Source organism: Salvelinus alpinus, chromosome 26 (assembly GCF_045679555.1).
Source record: "Salvelinus alpinus chromosome 26, SLU_Salpinus.1, whole genome shotgun sequence".
Lineage (NCBI taxonomy): Eukaryota > Metazoa > Chordata > Actinopteri > Salmoniformes > Salmonidae > Salvelinus > Salvelinus alpinus.
This window is the reverse complement of record NC_092111.1, coordinates 38,183,434-38,209,106: the sequence shown is the minus strand read 5'-3', so window position 1 is coordinate 38,209,106 and position 25,673 is coordinate 38,183,434. Positions and strand designations below refer to the sequence as shown.

Below are 25,673 nucleotides of genomic sequence, written 5' to 3'. Positions count from 1 at the left end.
ACCAACTGGACTGGAGTGTGGACCTCAGTTCATCTTTCAATCACCCACGTGGGTTAGTATGCTCATACAAAACAGTAGATGGGAGAGGCGGGACTTGCAGAAGCAAGTTCTATTTTAGCGCCTGGCTACACAGACACCAGTTGATACACAAGCAGTTTGGATGAAAGGATTGAATAACATGTTTGTGTAAATTTATTTTTGTAACGGTTGCGCACGCAACGCGGGCGGATTGGTCAGCATGTAAGAGGCACTAGTCCTCTCCTCCTCTCCCCTCCTCTCCCCTCCTCATCTCAGCCTTCTCATCTGGGATACTCTCTCTCTCTTCGTTATTCAACCGCTCCCCATTAACATCGGGGTTTTATTTCTGCTGACAACATAAGGCAGGCAGGGCACAAGCCAGTGATTACATGTTACCACACAAAACAGCTTCAATGTGTTACTCCCTGTGTCCTCAGGCAGCCTCCACCTGCCACCTAACTGACTGCTGCTGCTACCATTTTCACACTCAGGGCCCAGTTTCCCCATAGCGATGGAACTCAGGCTTACGACTGTTTTTTCACGATCCATCTTTCCTACAACGGCCGAAGATGTAACATGCGTTTCCCAAAACACCGGGCAGAGAGAATATTTGCTAAGTGCATGGTTGGGAGCATGTGTCGATACCTATAGGATTGAGAGAAAGGAAGGGTTGCTCTCGGATCAGCTTTCCCCATTCAAATCTAACATTAGAATTATTCCACAATACTGACAACGGATCAGGATGATAAAACAGGATGGTTCTGTTTTCATCCTGGAGCTGACCTCATACCTAACCTGAATAACACTGAGGACGGTTCTGTTGTATCCTGGAGGTGACCTCATACCTAACCTGAATAACACTGAGGACGGTTCTGTTGTATCCTGGAGGTGACCTCATACCTAACCTGAATAACACTGAGGACGGTTCTGTTGTATCCTGGAGCTGACCTCATACCTAACCTGAATAACACTGAGGACGGTTCTGTTGTATCCTGGAGCTGACCTAAATTAGGTATGAGGATGTTTCTGTTTTATCTTCTGAAGCTGATCTCATCCTGGACCTCCTACTATGTGCTGGCTACAGATGATCCTTCCGGGGCTCCCGAGTGGTGCAGCGGTCTAAGGCACTGCATCTCAGTGCGAGAGGCATCACTACAGACCCTGGTTCGATTTCAGGCTGTATCACAACCGGCCGTGATTGGGAGTCCCATAGGGCGGCACACAATTGGCCCAGCATCGTCCGGGTTAGGGTTTGGCCCGGGGTAAGCCGTCGTTGTAAATAAGAATTTGTTCTTAACTGACTTGCCTAGTTAAATAAAGGAAAAATAAAGGAAAAAATCCTGAGGTTAGCTTCACAGCTGGAGATCTGTTAACTCACGCAGTCATGCAAGACCTGGTTTCATACACACTCGTCTGTTTTTACTTCCTTAACTAGCCGCTACACTAGTTTCATGTTTCAAATTTCAACTAAGTTATGATTGGTTTAAGTTAACCTCAATAGTGTGTGTTGAGGATGTATGTTGGTGTCTTTGTTTGTAAATGAAGCCATTTTCCCTTGCTGTGACATAGTGACCACTTCCCAGTCTGCCGCTTCAAGTGTCACACAAGTGAAAGAGACGTGGAGTGTCCTCCTCCACCACCAACACTGTGCCCTTCAATCCCCATCCTGCACCTTCCTCAAGTATCCAATCAGGGCTCAGACAGGGCCTTCAACCCCTGTCCCGCCTCAACCCCCCTGAATACTTCAGTTCCACCTTAAATGCATTCCTACTTGGCTACAGTATGCATGACCTGTGACCTTACCTCACTGGGCCCTGGTCAGATTATCTGTCATGTCACTCCGAGTCTACAATATATCTTCTCTATTTGTTTCTGTTCTCTTAAGAGAGATTTCCTGCCATGCTAGAACCAACTACAGTAGACTCTGAGTAGAATTGCCTGTCACACTACAACACAACTAGAGTAGAAAAGCATATTAGAAGTATCTGTCTCTCTCCAGATACTCTATATATACAAAAGTATGTCGACACCCCTTTAAATTGATGGATCCGGCTATTTCAGCCACACCCATTGCTGACAGGTGTATAAAATTGAGCACACAGCCATGACATCTCCATAGACCAACACTGTAGAGTGTAGAATGGCCTTACTGAAGAACTCAGTGACTTTCAAATTGTTACTGTCATAGGATGCCACCTTTCCAACAAGTCAGTTCATAATTTCTGCCCTGCTAGAGCTGCCTCGGTCAAATGTAAGTGCTGTTATTGTGAAGTGGAAACGTCTAGGAGCAATAATGGCTCAGCCGCGAAGTGGTAGGCCACACAAGTTCACAGAACGGGACCACCCAGTGCTGTCTTCAGTTGAAACACCCACTACCGAGTTTAAAACTGTCTCTGGAAGCAACGTCAGCACAAAAACTGTTCGTCAGTAGCAGCCGCACACAATCTGGGTTTGGCGGATGCCAGGAGAACGCTACCTGCCCCAATGCATAGTGCCAACTGTAAAGTTTGTTGGAGGAAGAATAATAGTCTTAGGCCATTTTTCATGGTTCGGGCCCCTTAGTTCCAGTGAAGGGAAATCTTAACGCTACAGCATACAATGACATTCTAGACGATTCTGTGCTTCCAACTTTGTGGCAAGTTTGGGGAAGGCCCTTTCCTGTTTCAGCATGACAATGCCCCTGTGCACAAAGTGAGGTCCATACTGAAATGGTTTGTTGAGATCGGTGTGGAAGAACTTGACTGGCCTGCACAGAGCCCTGACCTCAACCCCATCGAACACCTTTGGGATGAATTGGAACGCCGACTGCGAGCCAGGCCTAATTACGCCACATCAGTGCCCGACCTCACTAATGCTCTTGTTGCTGAATGGAAACAAGTCCCCGCAGCAATGTTCCAACGTCTAGTGGAAAGCCTTCCCAGAAAAGTGGAGGCTGTTTTAGCAGCAATGTTCCAACATTTAGTGGTATCCACATACTTTTGGCTATGTAGTGTAGGTTCACACAGAGAACGAACACTGGGTTTGCATCCCAAATCACACCCTTTTAGTGCACTACATAGGGAATAGTGTGTTATTTAGGATGCAAGCCAGTGTTAGTGTTATCCCAGTGAGCTGAACCCTGTGTGATGGCCAACCAGTCCAGTGAGCTGAACACAGTGTGATTTCCAACCAGTCCAGTGAGCTGAACACAGTGTGATGGTCAACCAGTCCAGTGAGCTGAACACAGTGTGATGGTCAACCAGTCCAGTGAGCTGAACAGTGTGATGACCAACCAAACCAGTGAGCTGAACACAGTGTGATGGACAACCAGACTAGTGAGCTGAACACAGTGTGATTTCCAACCAGTCCAGTGAGCTGAACACAGTGTGATGGTCAACCAGTCCAGTGAGCTGAACACAGTGTGATGGTCAACCAGTCCAGTGAGCTGAACACAGTGTGATGGACAACCAGACTAGTGAGCTGAACACAGTGTGATGGTCAACCAGTCCAGTGAGCTGAACACAGTGTGATGGTCAACCAGTCCAGTGAGCTGAACACAGTGTGATGGTCAACCAACCCAGTGAGCTGAACAGTGTGATGGTCAACCAACCCAGTGAGCTGAACACAGTGTGATGGACAACCAGTCCAGTGAGCTGAACACAGTGTGATGGTCAACCAACCCAGTGAGCTGAACACAGTGTGATGGACAACCAGACTAGTGGAACTTGTTTATCTATTCTCCTGAACTGCATCTGAACTGTGAATTTCAGGACCTGCTCTGTCAGCTTTCGACTCTCAGCTCAATGTTGCCACCCACTGGTCTCTATAGCACAGTGCAGTACACTGTTGTTATTCTGTCTTGTTCATGGCCTCAGCTGTTGCTTTTAGATCAGGAGCTTTTCAAGGACCGAAATACTTTTCTAGTCCCTGATCATCATTTTCCTAATCGTTAATCACAACCTTTTTACTTACATTTATGTCATTTTAGCAGACGCTCTTATCCAGAGAGACTTACAGGAGCTCAAGGGCACAGACAGATTTTTCTTCTCCTCGGCTCGGAGATTCGAACCAACGACCTTTCGGTTACTAGCCCAACGCTCTTAACTGCTAGGCTACCTACCTGCGTTACTGTAATAATAATTGCTCCTCCCGACACCTCCAGCAGCTGTTGACGTTCCTGCTGAGGTGGGGACGGTTGGGGGCAGGTCTCAGGGAGAGGAGGATATCAGGTTGGATCATCAGACCTCCCTGCCCTTATTAAGACACTCAGCATGCTACAGTGTGAGTCCCGACTCATCAAGAGTTTTATTAGTTCGACAGTTGAACAGTTGGTATTTTATACTTTATTTAACCGGTAGTCATTGAGGAATGTCTTTGAAGTCAGGAGACTTCTTTCTCTATGGAGATCATAAAAAGTCACATTTAAAACTAAAAGCTGAATGTGGTTGGTTGGCATGGTAGCTGTTTCATGATTGACAGCTGGCCTTCTTTCCAGTCACATCGTCTCCGGTTCAGCAACATCCCCTTAAGGTCAAGCGCGAGGCTGTCACAGAGACAGAGAGAAGACATGGTGTCATAATAAAGAAGAACCAGGAGGAGAACCAGGAGGAGACCCAGGAGGAGACCCAGGAGGAGAACCGGGAGGAGAACCGGGAGGAGATCCAGGAGGAGAACCAGGAAGGAGGAAGAGGAGACCAGTGGTTTGTGCTGATGAGGTGCACTTCCTTAGAGTGGTGTGGAAGAGGGTGGAGCTGAGGCCACCGACCAGGAGAGTAAGATATGTGGTGGACTGAACCAAACTACAGTGGGTAGAGGTAGGGTGATGATTGGTTTTTGGACAAGCGTGTCTATTTGACACCACCAGGTACTGAATGGTTTGGCCACGCTTTGTTTCCCACTGCTCCTCCTTCTAAAGGATGTCCAAAATTCTGGTAATTATTTCTCAAAATTCCGGTAATAAAAAAAAAATCCTGGTTGGATGTTTCCTGGAATCAGGGCGGGAATAAGCAGGAAATCCGGGAATCTTCCAGCCGGATTTCTGGAAAACCTGTGAATTTTGTAAAGGTTCTTGAATTTTGCTAAACATAACCCTACTGTAGCTTAACCAACCAGCATGCTCTGTGTCTGTTCCACCCTGTTCCAACCTTCACCACTCACTGATGGTTTGTGCTGCTGGACCACGACCCGCCTGCATCACTTATACCACCACCCCCAGGTAGCTATGGGAAGAGCAACTTACTGACCCATTGCTTACTCGCCCAGGAAATGACCTTGCGGTTGTCTCAAGCTTGACAAGCTGCTTGACATGTCTGCTGGGATATTATGTGGCTTTGCTTTGGATCCTGAGAAACCCCAAGCACATACAGGAAGTCCATTTTGAAGGAGAGCCCTCCCTCCACTCTGCGCTTACTCACCCAGGAACTGACCTTGTTTTTCACGAGACAACGCCAGACTTAACATGCCTGCTGGAATATGTGTCTTTGCTTTGGTTCCTGAGGACAATGTTACATTATTAGCCGCAGCAGCCACTGAGCCTGTGTTTGAACTAAATCATTATGACTTCCTGTGGGATCCCGTCAGTCCCAAGACACCCACTGTTCCTTGAGGTAAATGGCAGGAGACTTAAAATAACTCTACGACGCTACAGCAGAAGAAGAATGGTCCTAAATTTCATAAGTCAGAAACGTCTTAACTTTCACAAGTGGGACCTTCTTATTGAGAGCATAGCATTTTCCCCCTACGCTTCTCTTATAATAACCACAGCTTCATATTGTCTGCGTCTTCCTCTGAAATACTTTTTGCTGAGCTATGGATCTGTTGTTCTGGCCTCGTTGTGTTCTGGCCTCGTTGTGTTCTGGCCTCGTGTTCTGGCCTCGTTGTGTTCTGGCCTCGTTGTGTTTTGGCCTCGTTGTGTTTTGGCCTCGTTGTGTTCTGGCCTCGTTGTGTTTTGGCCTCGTTGTGTTCTGGCCTCGTTGTGTTCTGGCCTCGTTGTGTTCTGGCCTCGTTGTGTTCTGGCCTCGTTGTGTTCTGGCCTCGTTGTGTTCTGGCCTCGTTGTGTTTTGGCCTCGTTGTGTTCTGGCCTTGTTGTGTTCTGGCCTCGTTGTGTTCTCACTTGGCTTTGCAGCAGCTTTTATAAAGAAGATTTCTACCTCTATAGACGTATCACACTTTGTGTGGTCACATGACACCAGTCTCAGGCCACATAGGATTCTGTCTGTGATCGGTTCTCACTCTCTTCAGTGCCAGTGATGGTTGACTGGTTTGAGTTGTTTGGATCGTTCACCTCCTACTCCCAAAGGCCCTGTTCCATTTGTCACGTCGTCCATCCTTACAGGTACGTGCTCTAGTCTATGTCGTTTCGCTGCGCCCTTGTGGTCGCACGAGGAACTGCCTTTAATAAGGTGCGAGTGTGCACGTGTGTGTACATATGTCATTATGTTGTGTTATGTCATTATGTTGTGTTGAGTATGTCATTATGTTGTGTTGAGTATGTCATTATGTTGTGTTGAGGATGTCATTATGTTGAGGATGTCATTATGTTGAGGATGTCATTATGTTGAGTATGTCATTATGTTGTGTTGAGTATGTCATTATGTTGAGGATGTCATTATGTTGAGGATGTCATTATGTTGAGTATGTCATTATGTTGTGTTGAGTATGTCATTATGTTGTGTTGAGTATGTCATTATGTTGAGGATGTCATTATGTTGAGTATGTGATTATGTTGAGGATGTCATTATGTTGAGGATGTCATTATGTTGAGGATGTCATTATGTTGTGTTGAGTATGTCATTATGTTGTGTTGAGTATGTCATTATGTTGTGTTGAGTGTGTCATTATGTTGAGGATGTCATTATGTTGAGTATGTCATTATGTTTTGTTGAGTATGTCATTATGTTGTGTTGAGTATGTCATTATGTTGAGGATGTCATTATGTTGAGGATGTCATTATGTTGAGGATGTCATTATGTTGAGTGTGAGTATGCAGGAAACCTGATGTCGACATACTGCAGTTTCTTTATGGTTCCTCTTTCTCTTTGCTGTGATTTTTTTTTTACCATTTCTCTTCCCTCCTCTCCTCTTCTCTCCTTTTCCCTCCTCTCCTCTTCTCCTCTCCTCTTCTCTCCTCTCCTCCTCTTCTCTCCTCTCCTCTCCTTTTCCCTCCTCTCCACTTCTCCTCTCCTCTTCTCTTCTCTCCTCTCCTCCCCTTCTTTCCTCTCCTCTCGTCTTCTCTTCCCTTCTTTTCCCTCCTCTTCTCTCCTCCCCCTCTTCTCCTCCTCCTTCCTCTCCTCCCGTCCCCCTACAGCCATGGTGTCCACTCCAGACAAGAGCACCCGTCCAGTCAGTGCTCCCATTATGTCCCCCGTCTCTCCCGGAGATGCCGCCCCGTCCCCTGTGACCTCTGCCCTGCCCCGCAGTGAGCGGCGAGAAGCATCCACCGCCCCGGGCCGCCAGTCACGCTCAGCAGAGAGGAAGATCAAGGAAGAGACCAAGGTGGAGAGCAAGGTGACAGAGGTCTCCAAGACACAGAGCTCCAGACCACAGTCCACCCCAGAGTTCAAGGTATTTCACTCACACATACACTCACAGAATCAGGCCAGGGCACACTGCAACTCTCTTGAGATGTAACAGGATATTGCCTCACTGCATGCGGTACTACAGAACACGTTGTACAGTATTTAATTGGAGACTGACTGAACCAGGTTGATTACACGAGGATGACACTACACGAGCGTAACAAAATGGCGAGCAACAAATTGAAATGCCAGACAACAGTTCACATGTACATGTGTAGGTTGTATACAGTATCACTATTTAATAACAGAGGTTTATACAGTAGCTTTATTAAATGGAAAGCATATCCATAGATGACATTTGGGTAGACCTATAGCCCGTGCTCCAGTTAGAGCGCAGCAGCGCCGCCCTGTTGGCAGACCACTGTAGTGCGTGAGCTCTGAGCTGTCTGTGTGATATGCCACCACTGCAGAGGGAGGGAGCCAGGAGGAGCAGGCATCATGCCCCTGCAGTCACCACTACCACCAACGGGACAGAGAGAGAGAGAAAGAGCCAGGTTTGTGGCCTTATCGACGCCTAGCTAGCACAGCATGAGACGCATGTATTACTGTGTGTCAGACTAAAATATACGTGTTATAGTACCACTAGACACATGTATTACTGTCTGTCTGACTAAAATATACGTATTATAGTACCACTAGACACATGTATTACTGTCTGTCTGACTAAAATATACGTATTATAATACCACTAGACACATGTATTACTGTCTGTCTGACTAAAATATACATATTATAGTACCACTAGACACATGTATTACTGTCTGTCTGACTAAAATATACGTATTATAATACCACTAGACACATGTATTACTGTCTGTCTGACTAAAATATACATATTATAATACCACTAGACACATGTATTACTGTCTGTCTGACTAAAATATACGTATTATAGTACCACTAGACACATGTATTACTGTCTGTCTGACTAAAATATACGTGGGGGGAGGGTTACAACCATAAACATTAGACACATATTACTGTATGTGAAGTCTCGCTTGCCAGACTCACAGCGGCTGTGCGGTGTCTGACTAAAATAATTAAACATTGATACATGGGGCTGGGGTTATTACACGAGATGCATGTTTTACAAAATGTATCAGACTAAAATATTGATATGAAGATGGGTTTGAAACAGAGTCATGGGTCTGTAACGATACTGTATCTGCCCCTCTCTTCCCTCCTCTGGGGTATCGGCAGCATTCGCCCCGAGACAGAAGCGGCACGGAGACGGTGCGCGTGAAGAAGGTTAGATATCTGTCTACAGTTAGGCTCTGTACTAAATGGCTTCCTATGTAGTACACTAGTTTAGACCAGAGAGCCCTTTTGGCCCTGGTCAAAAGTAGTGCACTATGTAGGGAATAGGGTGCCATTTGGGACGCAGGACTCAGTGATTCACATCCTCATCCTCGCATCACTCGTCGCCTTTCAGTTGATTTTTCCCCATTCGTTTGAAAATAATTTCTAATACAGAAAAAATAAATGTTTTTTGTCTGTTTGTTTCTCTGTCCTCCAGCCTTGTATATCTACTGTAACAGGACAGCTATACAAGAGAATACTGTTTGGCTGTGAAGTTCCCTTCTTAACGATTTCATGTGTTCACAATGATCAAAGACTTCTTTGGATAGTTACGGAGAAAGAAACGTTTTGTTTCTTCTCTATTTTCCACCATTTGTTTTGAAACCAATAAACGGAGGCTACTTATCCAACAGTATCAGCCTTGCCGTTTCCTCCCGCAGAGGCAATACATAAAGCTTCCCTCTTGTGGACATAATTCTTCACCAAGTAGAACTAGAGAGATAAACCAAATGAATGAGGTGCCTGTAAGTGAACGAACCTGGATTGACCGTGCCTGTGCTCTAGACAGTATAGTGAGGAAGATCCTCAGCTGCACTTGTCTGCTGCCTCAGGAAGAATCACTCAAAAAAGTCGAGTGAATGATGCTTTAGGTAACGCATAAAAACGGATCATGCACAATGATAATGCATTGCTACCCCGGCATGTATGTATATGGTGCATTTATGTGTCAACATTTGAGTCCACTCACAGTCAGTCCTGAAATAAAGAAACCCACCAAGTGTTGGTAACTTATGGTGTTCACAGACTCCACTGGACCTTTGCACTCACCCTGCACTCCGCTTCACTGCACTTCCCATAGTATCATCTGGTCCCTCGCCACTTCTCCCACTATCAGGAATGAATGCACACATACCGGATGTAATCGCTTGCAAGTCAAACAGTAAAAGTACAGCATAAAATATAAAATAAATAATAATATAAGGATTTCAATTCCACATCTTCCTGAGACCAACTTTGTTCTCTTTTTGTTTTCTTCGTTTTTCACAGAAAAGAGCTAAGAAACTTGAGGGTCAAACTATTTATATCAGGCATAGCAATTTAATGTTGGAGGTTTGTATCACACTCTAGAAAATGTCCTATTTGTTCTTTGACTGTTTGTTTGCAGCATGTTCTCTCTCTCTGTCTCTCTCTGCATGGGAGTTGTGTTTTCACTTGCCCTGTTTTCGGTTTTTCTTTTTGTCTTGACTCTTCTATTCACTCTTTCATTTTCTACACCCACCCTGTTTTCAGCTGAACCCCAATGGCTTGGCATGCACTCTTTTCCTGTTTCCTTCTAATGCAAGTACTCACTTTACTTTGGTGCTGTTTTTCATCCCAACATCTGTCATTTGTTTCTTATCCACATTTGTTTTGATATATGATTGGGAGTGTTTTCTCTATCACTATCGTAGTCCAGTATTATTATTATTTAAAAGCTATAGGCATCGGATCTGAAAGAGGTGCACCAGTTTGACTTTGAGACTGAAGAAAAGACATCTAAAATAATGTTAGTGGACACCGTATACCCAGCATGCCCTTTGATTTCAGCCTGCTTGTCAAACGTATGTTTTTGTTGTGGCACTTTTTTAGTCGATAATGACTTGCACCTTTTGGATGCTTTTTCCAAATGGTATTGTCGTCGACAATGGTCGTCAAATGTAGGTTTGTTGTAACGACCATAAGTACCTTCCTAAAGGGGAAAGTGTTTCCAACAGGAATGATGTTGGTTGAATTAAGGCCATTCTTGTACCACTTCTCCAGCCTGCATTGGTGACAGAGGCCAATTTCCAGGAACATGAACACAGCTTTGATTGATAAACTTTTCCCAGTCATATATTTTCATCTCAGTGATGTGATTAACAGGTTAATGATGCCAACCTCTGTTGTCTTTCTCATTGTGAGACCTGGAACTCCTTAACATAAGCTTCACTGTACTGGACACTCTTAGAAAGAAAGCTGTTACCTAGAATGTAAAACGGGTTCTTCGGCTGTCCCCATAGGAAAACCCTTTGAATAACTAGTTTTGGTTCCATGCAGAACCCTTTTGGTTCCAGGTAGAACCCTTTTCGGTTCCAGGTAGAACCCTTTTCGGTTCCAGGTAGAACCCGTTTTGGTTCCATGCAGAACCCTTTTGGTTCCATGCAGAACCCTTTTGGTTCCAGGTAGAACCCTTTTCGGTTCCAGGTAGAACCCTTTTCGGTTCCATGCAGAACCCTTTTGGTTCCAGGTAGAACCCTTTTCGGTTCCATGTTGAACCCGTTCCCCAGAGGGTTCTACATGGAACCCAAAAGGGTTCTTCCTTGAATCAAAAATGTTCAATTCCCTCGTGCACAAGTACAGTGAGTTCTCCTATGGGGACAGCTGAAGAACCCTTTTGGAACCCTTTTTTCTAAGCGTGTACTGTACCTCTCTCAGGGAGCGTCCCAATTGGCACCCTATTCCTATTCACTACTTTTAACCAGAGACCTGAGGGCCCTGGTCAAGAGAAGCGCACTATGTAGGGAATAGGGTGCCATTTGGGGCGGGGGGGCCTCTCTCACTCATGGTGCTGTTCCTGTATCTAACCATAGCCATGTGACTCTCTCTGACCCTCACCTCTGTTGACCTTTGACATTGGCTGTGTCCCATAATGGCACCCTATTCCCTACACAGTACACTACTTTCGACCCATAGGACTCTGGTCAAAAGTAGTGCACTATATATAGAATAGAGTGCCATTTGGGACAAAGTCGTGTCTTTGACGTGCTGGTTCAAATTCTGCGTCTTTGATTCATCATAATAATAATTGTCAGCTGGCTCAGGACTAAGTATCCTCAGGCATATTGCTGGGAGAGCCTGTGTGTGTGTGTGTGTGTGTGTGTGTGTGTGTGTGTGTGTGTGTGTGTGTGTGTGTGTGTGTGTGTGTGTGTGTGTGTGTGTGTGTGTGTGTGTGTGTGTCTTCTGTGATTGTGTGTGTGTGTGTGTGTGTGTGTCTTCTGTGATTGTGTGTGTGCGTGTCTTCTGTGATTGTGTGTGTGCGTGTGCGCATCTTCTGTGATTGTGTGTGTGTGTATCTTCTGTGATTGTGTGTGTTTGTGTGTGCATCTTCTGTGATTGTGTGTGTTTGTGTGTGCGTGTGCGCATCTTCTGTGATTGTGTGTGTGTGTGTGCATCTTCTGTGATTGTGTGTGTGTGTGTCCATCTTCTGTGATTGTGTGTGTGTGTGTGTGTGTGTGTGCATCTTCTGTGATTGTGTGAACTCCCAGGTTGTGTGCATAAGAGGACTCTTACTCACACTCATCCCTTCTGCACGTTAGCATACCATAAGCATACTATACTACCACCAGTGAAATGGTCACATGGTCACCTAGCATACCATACTACCACCAGTGAAATGGTCACATGGTCACCTAGCATACCATACTACCACCAGTGAAATGGTCACATGGTCACCTAGCATACCATACTACCACCAGTGAAATGGTCACATGGTCACCTAGGGTTAAATGGCAAATCCAGCTCTCCATTTGGCACAGACTGCTCTATAATGTACTATAAACATACTATAGATGTACTGTAGATGTACTATAGATGTACTATAGATGTACTGTAGATGTACTGTAGATGTACTATAGATGTACTGTAGATGTACTGTAGATGTACTATAGATGTACTATAAACATACTGTAGATGTACTGTAGATGTACTATAGATGTACTGTAGATGTACTATAAACATACTATAGATGTACTGTAGATGTTCTATAGATGTACTATAGATGTACTGTAGATGTACTGTAGATGTACTGTAGATGTACTATAGATGTACTATAAACATACTGTAGATGTACTATAGATGTACTGTAGATGTACTATAGATGTACTGTAGATGTACTGTAGATGTACTATAGATGTACTATAGATGTACTATAAACATACTGTAGATGTACTATAGATGTACTATAGATGTACTGTAGATGTACTATAGATGTACTATAGATGTACTATAGATGTACTATAAACATACTGTAGATGTACTGTAGATGTACTATAGATGTACTATAAACATACTGTAGATGTACTGTAGATGTACTATAAACATACTATAGATGTACTATAGATGTAGTATAGATGTACTATAGATGTACTGTAGATGTACTATAGATGTACTATAGATGTACTATAGATGTACTGTAGATGTACTGTAGATGTACTGTAGATGTACTATAAACATACTATAGATGTACTGTAGATGTACTGTAGATGTACTGTAGATGTACTATAAATGTACTGTAGATGTACTGTAGATGTACTGTAGATGTACTATAGATGTACTATAGATGTACTATAAACATACTGTAGATGTACTGTAGATGTACTATAGATGTACTATAAACATACTGTAGATGTACTATAGATGTACTATAGATGTACTGTAGATGTACTGTAGATGTACTGTAGATGTACTATACACTTATGGTATTATATTCCCTGACAAGGGGATTGTATTCCATTGCAGCCCAGACTATAATCCCACTCTGTTTTGGGATTTTGGAAAACCGGGTAACAGTAAAATCTCTGTAGTGCTAGCTGCCAAAACCAACAGCTGTCAGTTATGAAGAGCAGGGATTTAGTCAGACAGATAAAAGATTTAGGCTTCAGGTACCATGTGACCAATTCATTAGGTAGCAGAGATCCACACAGATGCTCTGTTGTGAAGCAAGACACTTCAATGTCCTCCCCATAGTTTAACTCTCAGAGCTCCCCTCTAATATGCGTCCCAAATGGCATGCTATTCCCTATATAGTGCACTTCTTTTGACTCGAGCCTTACGGGGATCCCTATGTGCCCTGGTCTAAAGTAGTGTTCTATATAGGGAACAGGGTACCATTTGGGATGCCATTTGGGATGTTTCTGAATAGTCATTAGCCAGGAGACACTAGTCTAATTGGTTGTAATTTTATCTCTGTGATCACGATCCCAACATGTGGTAGATTGGTAATGGGCGATTGCTCCAAAACCACAATGACTCCTCCTGCACCATGAATATGGATAGGCACGGATACTGTACGGAGATGGATCATCTAAAGTTCAATCTGCATAGGAGGGAACAGAGTGGAGGGAACACAGGACAGTCTGTTTGTCTATAGGACATCATGTGGTCTGGATGGACTAAGGCCTGTTGTTGTCATGTTGTTTGTCTATAGGACATCATGTGGTCTGGATGGACTAAGGCCTGTTGTTGTCATGTTGTTTGTCTATAGGACATCATGTGGTCTGGATGGACTAAGGCCTGTTGTTGTCATGTTGTTTGTCTATAGGACATCATGTGGTCTGGATGGACTAAGGCCTGTTGTTGTCATGTTGTTTGTCTATAGGACATCATGTGGTCTGGATGGACTAAGGCCTGTTGTTGTCATGTTGTTTGTCTATAGGACATCATGTGGTCTGGATGGACTAAGGCCTGTTGTTGTCATGTTGTTTGTCTATAGGACATCATGTGGTCTGGATGGACTAAGTCGTGTTTTTGTCATGTTGTTTGTCTATAGGACATCATGTGGTCTGGATGGACTAAGGCCTGTTGTTGTCATGTTGTTTGTCTATAGGACATCATGTGGTCTGGATGGACTAAGGCCTGTTAGATCCTGTTGTCATGTTGTTTGTCCTCTTTGAGAGGGGCAGGCCTGTTCCAACTTCCAACTGCATTTTGTTTGATATGATAAGCAAATCATCAATCATGTTGCATTCTGCTAAACTTGTACATTTGTCATTTCCCCCAAATAATGACATACTTTCTCCCTACCCTCTTCCAATCTGGGGGCTTCGCCCTTTTGCCCTTCCTTGCTGTCTCTTTCTGCCTTCTCCTTAAACTATCCCCCCTGTCTCTACTTTATCTATCATGCCCTTCCCCTCTGCTCTGTTTCTTTCTCTCTCTCCATATTCTTTCTATATCTCTCTTTCTATTTGCCTCTGGTCCTCTTCTCCCTCCACCTCTCCCGCTCCACCCTCTTTCTCTCTACACCCCTCTCTCTCTCTCTCTCTCTCTCTCTCTCTCTACCCCTCCCCTTTCTATCTCTCTCCACCTGTCTCCCCTTCTCTCTACGCTCCCTCTCTCCACCCCTCCCCTCTCTCTCTCTCTCTCTCTCTACCCCTCCTCTCTCTCTCTCTCTTTCCACCCCGTTCCCTCCTCCCAGGATCTGGATAAGACCCATACAGAGATCATGCGTCACCACACCAGTATCAGTGAGCTGAAGAGAAGCTTCATGGAGTCTGTTCCGGAGCCGCGGCAGAGCGAGTGGGACAAACGCCTGTCCACCCACTCACCCTTCCGCACGGCCAGCATCAACGGACAGCTGCAGTCAGGCACTGACGGGGTGAGTCAACACCAACAGAACTGAAATGAATAGAACGGCCCTCCCCATTCAAGTCAGTGATGTCATAATGAGTGAACTGGTGTGTGTGTGTATCTATGAGTTGACCAGTCAAATCGCCAGGGTTACGGGCTCTAAGCCCCTTCTAGATGTTCTATTTCTATGGAGTCAACAGAACAACCAGTCTTGGTACAGAGTCGGAGACAGCCATAGTAGAACATGTTACTCAGAGACACAGACAGGCCTTTATCCTCTTTTAGTCCCACTCATAGCACCACCAGGACAGAGACAGCCATATTAGAACATGTTACTCAGAGACACAGAGAGGCCTTTATTCTCTTTAGTCCCACTCATAGCACCACTAGGACAGAGACAGCCATAGCAGTCCATGTTACTCAGAGACACAGACAGGCCTTTATCCTCTTTTAGTCCCACTCATAGCACCACTAGGACAGAGACAGCCATAGTAGAACATGTTACTCAGAGACACAGACAGGCCTTTATCCTCTTTTAGTCCCACTCATAGCACCACCAGGACAGAGACAGCCATAGCAGTCCATGTTACTCAGAGACACAGACAGGCCTTTATCCTCTTTTAGTCCCACTCATAGCACCACTAGGACAGAGACAGCCATAGCAGTCCATGTTACTCAGAGACACAGACAGGCCTTTATCCTCTTTTAGTCCCACTCATAGCACCACCAGGACAGAGACAGCCATAGTAGAACATGTTACTCAGAGACACAGACAGGCCTTTATCCTCTTTTAGTCCCACTCATAGCACCACCAGGACAGAGACAGCCATAGTAGAACATGTTACTCAGAGACACAGACAGGCCTTTATCCTCTTTTAGTCCCACTCATAGCACCACCAGGACAGAGACAGCCACAGTAGAACATGTTACTCAGAGACACAGACAGGCCTTTATCTTCTTTAGTCCCACTCATAGCACCACCAGGATTCCTGACAACAATGTGATGTTTGAAGTGAAAGATGGTACATTTGACTCGCTTTTATGCTTTTATTTATTAGCACCAGTTTACCAAGATGAATGTTTTGTTTTTGTGCTTTCATTTTCAATTGAAGATGTGTTTTGACTTTCTTTGAGCAAGTTTTCTTGCTCTGTTGTTTTTCTAGTTGTAATTTTGGATTTGCACATTCGTCATTAGTCCCAGTAGGGGGTACTGTTATCTTTTCTCACGTCATTCAGGTGTTGTTTTTGACACGAATCAATGTCTAGTCTCTAATCTAGAGGATGCAATCATGTTAGTCAATGTCAGGTTTCTAGACAATGGCAGAACATCTGGAATATCCGTATTACAGCGGTGCTGTGGTCATTTGAAAGAAAAGTATATCTTTTTTTATTTCCTCATACTTGGTACAGAGGAATAGATTATTTTAAATTCCCTAAGGATATACTGTTCGCAGGTTCATAGTCGGCAGACGGAATGCTTCAGAGAGCTTCATCAAGTGTTCAACGGTTTCTCTGTGTGTACAGTGGACATGCTCTTGGAGTCTCTCTGTGTATATTCGTATGTGTGAAGATTGTGTGTGTGTGTGTGTCTGTGTGTGCGTGTGTGTGTGTGTGTGTGCGTGTGTGCAGGTGAGGACGGCCTCCCTATCACCTGCATACAGAGTAGTTGGTGGCGTATCAGAGGTAAAGGTACTCTAATTCAGTCCTTACTGGCCGTACAGGGGCTGAGCTGGGCTGGGCTGCAGTAAGAGAACACTAGCAGGACTGCGCTCTCCCACCCCTGGCCCCGTCACAACCTACTATTATAGATGCCCCTTCCAAACCACACCCCCTAACCTTTCCCAAACCCTCCCCCCTCACCACTGCCTCCGCTCCATGATTGGCTGCTGCCAGCTTTTGTCTTCCTGCTTTGATCTGCCAATCAAATCGCATGGCTGGGTTTGACCCGATAGTAGTGAAGCTGCATGACTCAGTGATGATGGTGGTGATGATGATGATGATGATGTCTGACGTAGTGATGAGAGACTGAAGAACAAAAAACTAAACACGCAAACAACCAAAAAACAAACAATGACAACAACAACAAAGAACTGACCTCCTCCTCCCCCTCTTCATTTCATTGTCTCTCCTCCTCCCTGACCTGTATCTCTCCCTCACTGGTTGTTTTATGTTTTATGTTCTCTCTCTCTCCCCCCCTTGTGTCGTCTCTCAATCCTCTCCTCCTCCTCGTCTTCCTCCTCCTCCTCTCCTTTCAAAGTCGTGCCCTGCCCCACATTCATATCCACTCCCTCCTCCTCCTCCTCCTCCTCCTCCATATCTTCCACCACCTCCTCCTCTACCTCCACCCCCTTCTCCCGAGGAGGATCCGGAGACCCAGAGAGGTGTTCAGGCCTTGGGTCACCGAGCATCACCGCTCCCCTCCCCTCGCCCCTCTACTGCCATGGGGCTGAAAAAACAATTTTACTCCCAGACTTGAAGCTGCCTCCAGCTACCTGGGTATCCTGCCTGCTCCAGACCCTTCTCACGTCCTGCCTATGTACCTGAAGACTACTAAGCACTTCCCTCAGAACATTTAACAACACATCTAAAATAATAATAATAATAATCTTAACTTTCAATTTTCTCTATTGGAGTATAGGCATTTTTAAACGATAGGCCTATAGCACAATTTCTATCAATGGAGATTATCATGTTTCTAAAATATCACTAAAATATACATAAACAATTGCAGTATAATACACTAGTCTGGTGATTTACCAAGCAGTCTTACCTGACTTGATATTGTATGTAAAACATTTCAGATGTCTTTTTCTATCTTCATGAACACATTACCAACAAATCACAAATATGAGCCTCCCAATTCCCAATAGCCCTCAATGTATTTGATAAGCTCATCTCTCATTGACTGACTGACTGGCTGTCAGATGGCAGTGAGGAGGAGGGAACACTGTGGTCTAGCCAACCTGCATCAAGCCAGTTCCTATGGTGGTTCTCCGCGTAACGCTGTTATGATCCAAGACGTTGCACTGCCAAACAAACGGTTTGCACTAGCTAGCATTTTACCTGCCAGAGAAGGCCTTTATCCAATCTAACCCCAGCCATCCAATCTAACCCCAGCCATCCAATCTAACCCCAGCCATCCATTCTAACCCCAGCCATCCAATCAAACCCCAGCCATCCAATCTATACCCAGCCATCCATTGTAACCCCAGCCATGGAGGAGCAGAGACCCATAAAAACTCTCCAGTCCCAAATATGCTGCTGCTGCTGTCACCGCTTCCCTGGAGGTTGGTCCGGCCTGGTCCGGCCACCCTGGACCCTAACTCTCACTGCCCAGAAACCGGGAGTCTGAGTCAGGCTGAAGCTCAGTGATGGAACCCACCACTCACTAATGTCAGAGTTCAGAGAGAATCTGAAGGAGACTCTTCCCCTCCGCCCGCACTTACAACCTTACATTCCACCATTTACCTACTCCCCAACCTCCCTCCTACCCCACTCCTAACCCAGGGGAGAGAGTGGGAGTGGGTTAGGAGGGGAAGGGACGGGGGGTCCCTTCCCCTCCTAACTCACTCCCACTCTCTCCCCTGTCCCTTCCTCTCCTACCCCGCTACCTGCCCTGCCCTGTCCTCATCCCTTCCCCTCCTAACCCACTCCCTGTCCTCATCCCTTCCCCTCCTAACCCACTCCCTCCCCCGTCCCTTCCACTCCTAACTCACTCCCACTCTCTCCCCTGTCCCTTCCTCTCCTACCCCGCTACCTGCCCTGCCCTGTCCTCATCCCTTCCCCTCCTAACCCACTCCCTGCCCTGTCCTCATCCCTTCCCCTCCTAACCCACTCCCTGCCCTGTCCTCATCCCTTCCCCTCCTAACCTACTCCCTCCCCCGTCCCTTCCCCTCCTAACCCACTCCCACTCTCTCCTCTGTCCATTCCTCTCCTACCCTAGTACCTCCCCTGTCCCCATCCCATCCCTTCCCCTCCTAACCCACTCCCTCCCCTATCCATTCCTCTCCTACCCCAGTACCTCCCCTGTCCTCATCCCTTCCCATCCAAACCCACTCCCTCCCCTGTCCTCATCCCTTCCCATCCAAACCCACTCCCTCCCCTGTCCTCATCCCTTCCCATCCAAACCCACACCCTCCCCTGTCCTCATCCCTTCCCATCCAAACCCACTCCCTCCCCTGTCCTCATCCCTTCCCATCCTAACCCACTCCCTCCCCTGTCCCTTCCCCTCCTAACCCACTCCTTTCCCTGTCCTCATCCCTTCCCCTCCTAACCCACTCCCTGCCCTGTCCTCATCCCTTCCCCTCCTAACCCACTCCCTGCCCTGTCCCTTCCCCTCCTAACCCACTCCCTGTCCTCATCCCTTCCCCTCCTAACCCACTCCCTCCCCTGTCCTCATCCCTTCCCCTCCTAACCCACTCCCTGCCCTGTCCTCATCCCTTCCCCTCCTAACCCACTCCCTGCCCTGTCCTCATCCCTTCCCCTCCTAACCCACTCCCTGCCCTGTCCTCATCCCTTCCCCTCCTAACCCACTCCCTGCCCTGTCCTCATCCCTTCCCCTCCTAACCCACTCCCTGCCCTGTCCTCATCCCTTCCCCTCCTAACCCACTCCCTGCCCTGTCCTCATCCCTTCCCCTCCTAACCCACTCCCTGCCCTGTCCTCATCCCTTCCCCTCCTAACCCACTCCCTGCCCTGTCCTCATCCCTTCCCCTCCTAACCCACTCCCTGCCCTGTCCTCATCCCTTCCCCTCCTAACCGACTCCCTGCCCTGTCCTCATCCTTTCCCCTCCTAACCCAATCCCTGCCCTGTCCTCATCCCTTCCCCTCCTAACCCAATCCCTACCCTGTCCATTCCTCTCCTAACACTCCCTGCCCTCTTCCCATCCTCCCCTAATTCCTGCCTGTCGGTTGGCCATTCCCCCACGTCTGTTCATTGTTCTCTGTCTCTCTTGGTCTCCCGTTGCTGAACACAGAGAGGGAAGCGTCCTCTGTTTGAATACCAGGTAAGATTACTGAGACAGCAACAGCAGGCCTCCTCGGGCCCCGGGGGACCACCGCTCTTCAGACACCCCTATCTACAGGAGGAAGAAGATTATACTTCTGATGATGACGAGGAGGAGGAGGAGGAAGAGGAGGCTCGGGGCCGGGGGAACACTCTGAGGGTCTCTATCGACATGCCTGAGGAGGAGGACAGGGCAGGGGGGCCCTCAGCCTGCCAGCTGTACCCAGCCATGCTCCAGCTCCAACCGCCACACGTCTCCTTCTCCCTCCTGTCTGGACTGCTGGTCATGTTTCTCACTCTGTGTTGGCTGGTGTTAATCTGACTGGCTGGTCCGGTGGACAGAGAGAGAGCCCTCTAATGAACTGAACCAGCCGGTGACTGGCTGGTCCGGTGGACAGAGAGAGAGCCCTCTAATGAACTGAACCAGCCGGTGACTGGCTGGTCCGGTGGACAGAGAGAGAGCCCTCTAATGAACTGAACCAGCAGGTGACTGGCCGGTCCGGTGGAGAGAGAGAGTGCCCTCTAATGAACTGAACCAGCAGGTGACTGGCCGGTCCGGTGGACAGAGAGAGCCCCCTACTGAAGTACCGCTGTTGAAGGACAGAGACAGACACACACACACACACACACACACACACACACACACACACACACACACACACACACACACACACAGACAGACAGACAGACAGACAGACAGACAGACAGACAGACAGACAGACAGACAGACAGACAGACAGACAGACAGACAGACAGACAGACAGACAGACAGACAGACAGACAGACAGACAGACAGACAGCCACACACACACACACACAGACAGACAGCCACACACACACACACACAGACATACACACACACACACAGACATACACACATACACAGACAGCCACACACACACAGACATACACACATACACAGACAGACAGACAGACACAGACAGGCACACATACACAGACAGACAGACAGACACAGACAGGCACACACCCACAGACACACCCACAGACAGACAGACACGCACATACACATACAGACACACACAGACACACACACATAGACACACACATACACACAGACACACACAGACACACACACATAGACACACACATACACACAGACACACACAGACACCCACACATAGACACACACATACACACAGACACACACAGACACCCACACACACACAGACACACACACACACACACAGACACATACAGACACACACACAGGCAGACACACACAGGCAGAGACAAACACAGACAGACAGACAGACATCCCTATTGAACATTACACTGAGTGAATAATGGTCATTGCATTGTGGAGTTATGGCATGATTGTTCTTGCCAGCACCTTATTTTTCAGGAAGTGTTGAGAGCTGTACCTGGCTGAGCTCCCTCGCTACCAGAGTCTTATAGCCGGACTTCAAGGAGCTTGTAGAACTTTTACTTACAATATTCCATGGTGAAAAATGGAAAGCCATCCAGTGTTACTAACAAACTTTGTCTGCTATAACCTGACTCTTTCACTGCTTGTGTTTAGCCTGTAGACTACTGTATATTTTCTCTGTTCGTCCACAGAATCTACCCGTATCATAGTCACGCATCAATGTCAATGGAAGCCTAAGGGAAAATGTGATTTAATTTGTCTCTTAGTGTTTCTATCAGTCAGTGTAGTATAGTATCTCCAGGACAGTGCTGTGCTGTGTGGCAGAATCTCTCCAACAGCCTGAGAGATCTGTATCGCTGATCTTAGATCAGGTCCTAGCTCTTATTCATTATGATTTAACAGGCAAAACTGACCCTAGATCAGTACTCCTACTCTGACTTTGTGACCACAGGCCCTGGTCATGCTACAGCAGAGAGCTGCTGTCTGTCTGCCTGTGAGCTGCATCGGCTCTCGTCTACATTGATGCTTTTCTAGGCATGAGCAGGAAAGACAGACGGGACGGACAGAGACAGGACAGACTGGATAGAGACAGGACAGACAGGACAGACTGGATAGAGACAGGACAAACAGGACAGACAGGATAGAGACAGGACAGACAGGATAGAGACAGGACAGGCAGGACAGGACAGACAGGATAGAGAAAGGACAAACAGGACAGACAGGACAAACAGGACAGACAGGACAAACAGGACAGACAGGGTAGACGGAACACTCAGGTTGTATTTAAGAGAAGAACCCGTGAGTTATTACTATTATTACCAGAGGTCTCTCATGTAACTGAAATGGCCTTTCAACCCATGTTGCTGTTGTTGCACTCCTAAAAACACGGCCTGCGTTCCAAATAGCACCGTATTCTCTATATAGTGCTCTACTTTTTAAAAGCAGTGGGCTAAATATGGACTAGGGTGCCATTTGAGACGCAGAGATGGTGTACTTGGCTCACTTGTTAACCTGACTGACATCACTACAGGTAACCAAAAAGGAACACTGGTTGCTAAGAATTCCACTACTGTTGATGGTGGCCTGCCACTTCCTCCTCTGCTTGCTTTAAATCAACAATCACTGCCTGCTGAGAGAGAGAGAGAGAGAGAGAGAGAGAGAGAGAGAGAGAGAGAGAGAGAGAGAGAGAGAGAGAGAGAGAGAGAGAGAGAGAGAGAGAGAGAGAGAGAGAGAGAGAGAGAGAGAGAGAGAGAGAGAGAGAGAGAGAGAGAGAGAGAGAGAGAGAGAGAGAGAGAGAGAGAGAGAGAGAGAGAGAGAGAGAGAGAGAGAGAGAGAGAGAGAGAGAGAGAGAGAGAGAGAGATCTGTTTTACTTTTCAGACTGATTTTAAACTAAAATCATATGTATCAACCCACTTGCTGATTATTCATCTAACTAGTGAGTTTGGATTGAAGATACTGTATGTGTCGACGCTTGACTAGTTTAGAGACTTTTGGAATGTCTTCCTATATGAAATGCCACCACTCATGGATGGAGTCTAAAGCCATTGAAATGCTATGTGAGATGTGTACTCTCCAAGGGTATCTCTTGGATCATGGTTACAGCCAAGTTGCATTGATCACTATGTTGCCATTAGAAATACCCTGGGAAGGTATTGTTTACCAATGGACTGGTGGTGGTGGAAGTGTATTCAATAACTATGTGCATGTGAGTACACGTGTATTAGTGTGTGTTTATGGTGTGTGTAGATAAATGTGTATACGACTATTATAACACACAATGTTATTATTATAGGAACTTGGTTCGCTAGAAAGATAGACGTTTTTTTATTATGTTCCCTGTGAAACTTCCCGTAGGAAAGCAATTATCTCTATATTGATCTAGTATGTGTTGTTTTATATAATTCACTATTACATTGTTGTTAATATCGTAATGTTAGTCAGAGTCGATGAGGATTTACTTAAACCATAATTAAAGGTGAAAGTCATTTGTCGACTGTAAAATAAATCTATTCGGGCATGCTTACTTTAGTTATGTATCTGTACTGTGTCTGTAAGTCATTTAGATGTGTTTACAAATGGCATACAGTGCCAGTCAAACGTTTGGACACACCTACTCATTCAAGGGTTTTTCTTTAACGTTCAAAGTTCCTGATTTTTTCCGTATTGACTGGCATTAAAGTAATGATGGACTGTCATTTCTCTTTGCTTATTTGAGCTGTTCTTGCCATAATGTGGACTTGGGATTTACCAAATAGGGCTATCTTCTGTATACCACCCCTACCGTGACACAACACAACTGATTGTCTCAAACGCATTAAGAAGGAAAAAAATGCCACAAATGAACTCTTAACAAGGCACACCTGTTAATTGAAATGCATTCCAGGTGACTACTTCATGAAGCTGGTTGAGAGAATGCCAAGAGTGTTCAAAGCTGTCTTCAAGGCAAAGGGTGGCTACTTTGAAGAATCTCAAATATATTTTGATTTGTTGAACACTTTTTTGGTTACTACATGATTCCATTTGTGTTATATCATAGTTTTGATGTCTTCACTATTATTCTACAACGTAGAAAATAGTAAAAAATTAAGAAAAACCCTTGAATGATGTCACGCTGGTATAAATGATTCGGGAGACAGGCGCAGGAATGCGTAATAGTTTAAAATAAAATTGTACTCAAATTACGGCGTGCCGTGTAAAGGCACGGGGACGAAGACCAAACAAACATGTAACAAAAACACATGGTTGAAACACAAACAAAAGAGTGAGGAGTACCTCAAATAAAAAACACAAGCCGCATAATGATTAACCCACGGGACGAGACCCGTAATCATCTTCACAATCCACAATGGCACGAAGGCCCAAAACACACAGCACAGGTACTCACACGCACCAACGGACATTGTAACAATAATCGGCAGCCCAGTGGAAACCAAAGGGCACACTTATACAAGTACTAAGCAGTGGGATTAGGGGACAGGTGTCAGTAATGAATGTTCCGGAGGGATCCGTGACAAATGAGGCGGTGTGTCCAAACTTTTGACTGCTACTGTATATTACTACTGTTCTGTTTCATTCTGTGGTGTCCCTTGTATGCTAAGAAGTGAAGGGAGTATTAATTTTGAATGTGAGTGTATTCTCATCTTCTCTCTAATTCGGGATATCCACTCTTTCCACAGTTTTTTTTTATTACATTTTGGGGGGTTTTGGGGGGGTTGTATGTTTTGCTGCTAATTAGGGAACTCCCCTCAACCCTCCCTATTCTGATTTTGGCCCTCTAGTTCACTCTCTTGGTCTCTAACTCCAGGAAGGAAACTAGGCCTAGAAATTAGGTCTCCTTAATTATTAGTTTTGTCATGTGGAGAGCTTGACTTTGAAAAGGACTACACAGTGAGAAGATTGCCCTGCTTTGAACAGATGTCCAGTCCAGCATGCACTCTGTTATAGCTGTCATATCACATATCTGCTCCTTTCATGGGCTCAAAATTATACCCGACTTGACTATGTGGACTAAATCAAATGACTTTTGCTCTCATTCTCTCTCTACCACCGCCACTCACTCTTTCTTTCTCTGTCTATTTCTGACTCTTTTTTTATCTCTCTCTCTCTGCTTCTCTTTTTCATCTTCCTCTCTTTCCCCTCTCTGTCTCTCCCTCCCTACCTCCCTGGCAAAGAGTTTGAGATGAAAGATTAAAAAGCAAAATGTAAGTAATTTTTGATGCCTCTGATTTAGCATAATCTGCATATCTGAAGGCTGGTGTGTGGATATTTGGCGTGGCTGGTTGCCAGGGGCCTGTGGCTGGCTTGGTCCTCCTCTCCATCGTCCCAGAGGCCGGGGCGCTCTTACTATGAAAAGCACACAACTCTACCCCTGAGAAGCGCTCTTATTGTGAAAAGCACACAGCTGGACCCCCCGACGGGGATAGTCTGGTTACTTTACAGTGATTTATCACATTGGATGAGTCCCAAATGTCACCACAATACCTGTGCACTACTTTTGACCAGAGCCCTATGGTGCCATTTGGGATGCAGTTTTGTCGCTGTGCTGC

The 25,673-nt window shown here is 45.9% G+C and overlaps 1 protein-coding gene across 10 annotated transcripts in view; it reads left to right on the top strand.

The window, feature by feature from the left end:
• LOC139555278 (protein 4.1-like) overlaps positions 1-25,673 on the top strand; it is a 125,952-nt gene that overhangs the window by 62,403 nt on the left and 37,876 nt on the right. For 5 of the 10 annotated variants that reach the window (XM_071368956.1, XM_071368957.1, XM_071368948.1 and 2 more), the window contains 5 exons: positions 7,304-7,560; positions 7,985-8,068; positions 8,775-8,822; positions 9,921-9,983; positions 15,085-15,264. In XM_071368956.1, the coding sequence (XP_071225057.1) occupies positions 7,304-7,560; positions 7,985-8,068; positions 8,775-8,822; positions 9,921-9,983; positions 15,085-15,264 (632 nt within the window). Of the gene's footprint in view, positions 1-7,303; positions 7,561-7,984; positions 8,069-8,774; positions 8,823-9,920; positions 9,984-15,084; positions 15,265-16,865; positions 16,920-17,493; positions 24,751-25,673 lie in introns of those variants that run through there. The other 5 variants (XM_071368950.1, XM_071368954.1, XM_071368952.1 and 2 more) reach the window with 5 other exon arrangements.